The sequence below is a fragment of the Artemia franciscana genome, unplaced genomic scaffold (assembly GCF_032884065.1).
Source record: "Artemia franciscana unplaced genomic scaffold, ASM3288406v1 Scaffold_1282, whole genome shotgun sequence".
Classification (NCBI taxonomy): domain Eukaryota; kingdom Metazoa; phylum Arthropoda; class Branchiopoda; order Anostraca; family Artemiidae; genus Artemia; species Artemia franciscana.
In genome coordinates, this window is record NW_027062781.1 from 21,010 (window position 1) to 28,235 (window position 7,226).

A 7,226-nucleotide genomic window follows, 5' to 3' on the forward strand; every position below is an offset into this window, starting at 1 on the left:
GTTGATACCTGCAAGCACATTTCGACGAGAAAGCTCAAACAGTTTGTATGGATTGTTTGCACTTGCTGCCTATTCAGCTGACCTGCGCTAGACGATGTAGCGATATAGTTCAGGGTGTTCGGCCCAAGCTTGAGCTCATCCAGTTTTAGGAAATTTGATGGAATTAGTTTGACCCTGAATGGATCTCCTGCGATTGCTATTGCTTGTTTTGTCACAAAGCATCTCAAAAGAGCAAGATAAGTCACTCTGGAACTCTGCAAGAGCCTATGAATGCAAGTTTACTGCTCTGGAATTCTATATTAAGTTCGTTTACCTTTTCAAGGACAAAGGCAATAAAGTACAGGTAACCTTTAATCTTTGAGTCCTTCATACAAGCCAAAATCCGACTTGCCTTTTCTTTCGAAGATTTATCTCCTGCTGCATCACCTTCTCCGTGGCTTGCGAAGAACCGCATCAGTGCACTCCACTGTTCTAGGATTCTCTTGACAGAGGCTTCCAATGATAGCCATCTTGTATTTGCCACTAGAAGTAGTCGGTGGCTCTCTACACGTGCAAATTCTTGACACTTTTTCAACTCGTCCTGGCGCTTTGGGCTGCTTGCAATATAGTTTACAATGTCGTGAATGAATACTTCCAAACCCTCTGGTAGCTTTTTGGCGGTGTATGTTGCGCATAACGCGAGCGAGTGACTTGTACAACCAAGAATGAACAAATTTGGTACTTCCTCTTTAAGCAGCACCCCTAGTCCTTTCACAGACCCAGTATTCACACTAGCATTATCGAAGCCTATACCCATTAAATTTTGTATAGGTATACCACGGTCCGAAAGACATTTCATAATCAGGTTCTTCTGGCCGGCACTCGACGCGTCGTGCACGTCAACAAGACCCAAAAAATGACTTGTAGCAATGAGTCAGTTTTCTTATAGAAATATCCTCTTTAGCAACCCAACCTGCCAGGCGTAACTCAGCATCTTTAACTGAATCGTCAAAAAGCTGCTTCTTCTGCACTTCCGGTGTTTGCACAAACTGGTCAACAGGCACTGTGCATTTCATAGCCTGCACGTTTTGCTTGTGAAATCTAGACTTGACATGTCTTTTGACATTGTAGATACTTCCTCGAATATCTTTCTTGCATAAATTACAATGAGCATGCTGACTGTTCATATCATATTTACTAATAAACCCACCTAGTTCAGGATCCATTTTCCACTTATCACAGAATTTATTTCGGTTTTTGATTTTTCTGGGCTTGTTGGATATTTTCGGCTTCTTCTAGTTAGTACTCTGTTTGTTTGGCTTCAGACTACTCTTGCGTTTTCTCGCTTCTTGATTATCAGTTGAGCTAGATTCGGAGGTTTCTTCATCATCAGATGATTCAGAAGAGGAAGGGGAACTGTCGAGTTTTACAACTGATTCAGAATCAGAAGACGAATCGGATTTATTCTTGTTCTTCTTGGCTAGGATCTGAGTCAATGTACTTTGTTTCATGGCTGCAAAAAAAGAAAAAAACACATTTGAACAACCATTTATCAATGGCTGAAAATTAATGGGATCAAAATTAAAAGAACAGCTTTTTGTTATTTAGATTGAGATTGATAGACAGGGTCTCCAGGTTTGTAGGCCTACCACAACATATGCAGCATTTGTTTGTTAAATATTAATATACTGGGAATTTTTAGTTTGAAACAAAACCTTAGAACCATGTAAAAATTACAGAAGCCTTAATAACAACTTTGGCACCCGTTTCTAGGTGGCATTAGTAACAGCAACAGAACTTACGAAATAAATTTCTGATCTCATTAGTAATATGTAGAAATGTCACCAAATGTTGACTTGACACTTTGATAGTAGCCTACCCGCTACCTCATTCTTACCTGGTTTATAGTCTTTTGTCTAGTTTAGTTGCTCTGAGGGAAGCACGCTTCCACAAATGTTTGAATGAAAACCAATGAAAACATAAAACAATCTTCAAACCATAAAAGAAAACACTGATTTCCACTTCAAATGGAAACAGACAGTGGTTCAAGCCACTTTTTGTGATTTGTATAGCCCAGACAAAGGATTTGAGGAAATATATGGTAATGTGTCAAGGTATCATCTAAACCTGTTGAACGAACATTTTGTGACATTTTCTTGAACCAGACAGTTAGATCGGTAATTTATTTACTTATTATTTTATTTCAGTGTTATAAATTCCCTTCTATGATTGTTACAGTCCAGTTAGAGCACATCTGAACTCTTTCAGAGTAAAATAGACATAGAAAAAGCAATTCTGCTACTTAAAAAAACAAATAATTTAATTGAGTTTGTGACCACAGCAGTTTTAAACAGGTCAGAAGGGCTAAAATTTGATTAGGAAGTAAAAAAATATGATTGAAACCGTGAAAATACAGTTTTGAACAGGATAAATGGCAGGCACTGACCTTTCATCTTCATCTGGACACAAAATGGAATTCTCCATTGCTTAGCTCAAAAATAAAAGCAGGGCAAAAAACATTTGACATACCAAAAGATAGACATGGACTCCGGCTACAATCTGATCAAGAGAGAAAGTATACAAGAAAATTACGGAAGATCAAAGAATTGTTTTTAGCAAGTAAGTATTCGTAAGTATGGTCCTAAAATGGCTAAAAGGCGCTAACCTAATCCTAAGGTCACCCTCTTGTACCTAAATTCGCCTGTACACTTCACTCGGATGCTCTTGTATCATGATTTTTTTTTTACCATTTCTTTAACCAACAAAACTTAAATTATTGCAGTAAGCTGTCAGTAAGTCTCACCTGTCTATCTCCATTAAAATCCACACCTCAAGCACAATTTGAAATTGGCGCCAAGCGAGTTTTCTTTTCCTGAGGAAAAATCAAGTTGCTTCAACAGAAGTTGAAATTCCCACTTAAGAGAACTTATCAAACTAGAAAGCTCAGCAGAAGATCATCCTCCAGTCTTTTTAAATCACCTCACTTGCTGACACTAGTCTTAATATTTTTTTTCCCGAAAATTGTAGCACTAAGGTGCTACATTTTTCCAGACTTTTCGAAATAGTGCTACATTTTACCCTGATCGTGCTACGGTGCTACATAGGCAAAAATAGTGCTACAATTAGCACTATAGTGCTACAGGTGGCAACCCTGCCCGGAAGTACTGCAATACCGGGCCAACGCGTAAAGGGAACGGAGCAAGCCCCGACATCCCTCTGGTTTCAAAAATCAGTTTAATATTCTGGGCCCATGTAGAGGCCGTATCAGATATTAAGCTGATAAGAACAGATACTACACTTTGATCTTAGCCAAAAGGCGGAGAAGCGATAATTCAATAAGGAATGTCAAAGCAATTAAAAGAATACAAGTAACAAAGTTTGTCACAAAATTTATTTCGGTTGCAATTCCCAAATAACATTCAATTAACTTATCACTTTGTCTTTAGATTTTTGTAAACAGTACGAAACATTTCCCATTATATCAAAGTTTATCTCAAAATTCTAATAGTAAACGGAAAATTTTCCAATCAAGACTTGGACAAAATTGTCACTCAAAAAGCCAAAATCAGAAAAGATAACACCTTAAACCAGAGATATATTCTCTTGGCCCTTTAGCTAACAATGATCGGAACCAGCATTGATGAATAACGTTAATTCACGGCAATTAAGGGGGCGGGGGACAGAGAAAAGTTTTTTTTCGAAATCCAGAGAGAACAATTCTTTTGTTTTTTTTTTACTTTCTTTTACAAAAATACCCCAAAAAACACCAACATTTGCAATAAAAATTGTCAATACACCAGTCGACACCACTGGTATTGATCAAATGCGCCAATTCATGGAAACTAGGGGACAAGGCTGGACCCAATGTGCTAATCTCCGATCTGTTTGTCCGACTCATTAAAACGTAGGGCAATGCTTTAAACAAGTTTCCGATGGGTTTTATTTTTTTTTTTTTGTATTCCTTCCTCAAAATAGATTTGAAAAAACACAGCCCAAGGGGAAGGGGAGAGGGGGCGAAAGAGTATTCTCCAGATTCCAGGCACTGGAATCTCGTTGTCTTTTCAATTTCGTTAACAAAAATACAAAGCAAAAAAAACAAGCCCTTTTTCAATGATAATACCACGAAGAGATTTTTTTTGAATCTCAGAGGAGGAATGCAGGAAAGAAATCTTGTAGAGAAAATTTCCTTCCTGATAAAGCCACTGGTTTTCCATATATGCTAGATGGTAACAATGCAAGTTTTATTAAGATATTATTAAATTTGCTTCAAATATGGAAACAAAAGCTGAATTTTCAATCACCTAAGAAAGATGCACAGACACGAAACAGTGAAACTTTATCAGATAAATGATTGCTTGCTCTATTGTATAAGTATTTGTCCTTTTCATTTGTCATTTACTTGAGTAATTCTACAATTCCATCTTCTTACTAACTATGTAGCCCAGAAGACTGTCTTGAAGAATAGATGGCCCTCAAGTAGAATTGCAGTTTTATAGGAGAATTTGATCAAAGCTTATTAAACAACTCTAAGGTTCGAAACCATAGAAAAGTAGGGGCGTAATCTGTTATGGAGCTGGAAGATGCAACTGTCCCTCCCCCAAACCTCATTCCCCTCCCCCTTCTGAAATTTAGTTTCTTCCAAAATTTAGTCTAAACTAATATAAACCTATAAATTTAAGGATCTACAGACACATTTTTTAAAAAAAGTAAATTTATAGTTCTTTTAGAGTACTAAATAGTGTCTCTGTGGTACCAAATGGCTTCTTTTTAGTTTTTACTGCTATTTTCACTTTATTTTGGACAAAGGGTTCCATCTTTGCTCCTCCATCCCCTTCAAGTTTGGATTTTGACGAAATTACGCCGCTGTAAAAAAGCAAAAGAAATGAAAAAAAAAGTCCTATAAGATGGAGTCGAGCTACAAGGACTTAGTAGAAACAACGTAGTACGAGGAAAGTTGCATTCCAAGATGGTGGTATCTTTTGATTTTTCAAGGGCAGAAGATCAATTGCTTTTTGCAGTAATAGTGTGTATGGATTTCAGTTAGTTTTGTTCAGATTTGTTGAGCAATGCTTTGCCTTTTACTTTTTAGCCTAAATAAATTACGTGGCTATGCTCTAAGGATAATAAATCCAGAAATAGTTACTTTTTAAGACGAAACAAAAGAGGACTAAATGTAGCTGGGACTTGAATCGCTTTTACACCATCTAAGGGCTTAAGAAATAAATACAAGAATCGTTTCCGTTCCAATTTCGTACAGGCCCATTGGCCCATCACAAAGTCTTCTCCCTCTGGAGGCAAAATAGACTTGTGTAAAATTTAGGACGGTTCTGGAGGAAGGCCTGCAAAAGAAAAAAGGGCCAGTCCTGACCACATACATTCCTTGTGCCAAAATATGTTGTAGAATGTATTTCAGTCATTTCAGACCGAGGAATCATTAGTTTAGCTGTTAGAATACAATAATTCAGACTCCCCGAATGTATCAACGAATATAAAACTTTGAGGCGGTAAATCACAAGGATTTTGTGTTATATTTGCATTTAGGCTCCAGGTTTCTCCTTCCTCACAGACCCGTTTCTTGGTCTCCCTTCACATGGAGAATCGCCTGTTGATTCTCTTTTCTCTTCACACAGAGAATCGTCTCTTGAATCGTGTTCTCCCGCCAGACTGAGTATTGTATCTAGAAACCAATGGAATCCCCAAATGAAAGGATTTGCCCCTGTAAGATCTCAAAACTCCTCATTTTAGAGGAATCCCCTAAACTGGAATGGAAATACGGTTCCTAGACGAGGGAGGAATGAGGGCCCTAAGAGATTCGGGACTCAAGAGCGCCTAGGACTTGGCACACTATTGCACCAAACCAAGAGTGCCTTGGAGCATCCCTTACCCGCTGAAAAGTAGCTTCCCTGGATGTCACCTGCAAAAGATAACAACAAACATCTAGCCAGCCACTTGTTCAACTGAAGGGCTTTAGGCAACTAGGCGACTAACAATAGTAATCACGTCTACTTCGCTGTAAGTATAGCTTATTTAGACACCTTTGGAAGTTTTGCCATATTTCACAATTACAGTCCCTTTTTACTATTTGCCCATAAGTTCACAATTTGTTTTATATTTTTGAAAAGATTGGATTTTTGTTCATAAATGACTTCAATTATCTTGCATTTTCCAGGGTTACTTGTCTGACAACCCTAATATCTTGATAAGTAAGATAATATATGAATAATATCTAGATAAGTAATCTTGAAACATTAAAACATACAACAATAGTGTAGACTAGTCTGCCTTTCAGCATTCAAAAATTTGTTAAGACTCATCAAGTGCCCCTCCCCACGGCAATCTTTAGTAAGAGGCGAAAGATTAACTCGATATGAGGAGAGGTCAAAGCTATGAAAATTGCTAAGGTTGACTTGGGTATATAGAAATAAATCCTAGTAAATCCTCGTGTTTTTTTTTAACAAGGTTCGAAAGCAATAAGAAATTCAATGTTCAATCAAGTAAATACGGGCCAAAAAATCATATGTTGCGAAAACATATTCAATGAACAGCAATTCATGGGCAACTTTAATGACATACTACTAAAACTACATCTGCAGAAATTAACATAAATATTCAGTAATCAGGCCCAAAGATAATTGTAATGTAGCTGAATGGTCGATCAATTGCTGTAGCCAAAGGGCCCCCCTATTAAAATATTCCAAGAAGCTTAGCGGTAGAGAAGAAATTCTTAGTCTGATATGTTGCCAACGCAATTGACTTGATGAAATGTGTGATGACCAAGGGCATTTCACTTTTTAAGACTAGCCTTTGTGACTTAATTTAAATTTCAGCAATTTGATTCGATTCCTAGTTAAATTTAAAAATCAGTATTTGATAATTACGAAGTATTTTCAAAAACAAAATGCATCAGGAATTCAATCAGTTTAGAAGGTTTGTTCAACTTCAAATCGAAAGTTCTGGTTCGCTTTTTAAAGCTCAAGAGTGGCAACTACCCTCCCTACTTTATGTCATTTTCCCCCTAATGCTTCCAATCAAAATTCGATCAATTAACATTCTAAATATAAAATAACTATGGTTTTGGGTTTGATACCCCCCCCCCCCCTCTCCAGCCCTCGGGGCAAGTACTATAAGTTATGATAGTGGCCCTATGCCAATATTTCGGTCCTATGTCCAAGGGCTGTCCTCAGCAATACAAATAAGAAAAAACAACTTACAAGAGAATAAAATCAATAAAACTGAAATAAACAGTT

At 37.3% G+C, this 7,226-nt stretch overlaps 1 protein-coding gene and 2 non-coding genes across 3 annotated transcripts; all 3 read right to left on the reverse strand.

Annotated features, from left to right (window-relative positions):
* Window positions 1-241: 241 nt before the first annotated feature.
* On the reverse strand, window positions 242-838 carry LOC136042424 (uncharacterized). The gene has a single exon (XM_065727399.1). The coding sequence runs from the start codon at window positions 836-838 to the stop codon at window positions 242-244; it is 597 nt and encodes a 198-aa protein (XP_065583471.1).
* Window positions 839-3,120: 2,282 nt separating this feature from the next.
* On the reverse strand, window positions 3,121-3,308 carry LOC136042437 (U2 spliceosomal RNA). The gene has a single exon (XR_010621307.1). It is a non-coding gene; the product is annotated as a U2 spliceosomal RNA (small nuclear RNA).
* Window positions 3,309-6,254: 2,946 nt separating this feature from the next.
* LOC136042429 (U5 spliceosomal RNA) lies at window positions 6,255-6,366 on the reverse strand. Its single transcript, XR_010621299.1, has one exon. It is a non-coding gene; the product is annotated as a U5 spliceosomal RNA (small nuclear RNA).
* Between the last annotated feature and the right edge of the window lie 860 nt (window positions 6,367-7,226).

Bases quoted from the DNA above. Each gene is read 5' to 3' on its own strand.
- LOC136042424 (XM_065727399.1), bottom strand. From the start codon at position 838: ATGAAATGTCTTTCGGACCGTGGTATACCTATACAAAATTTAATGGGT.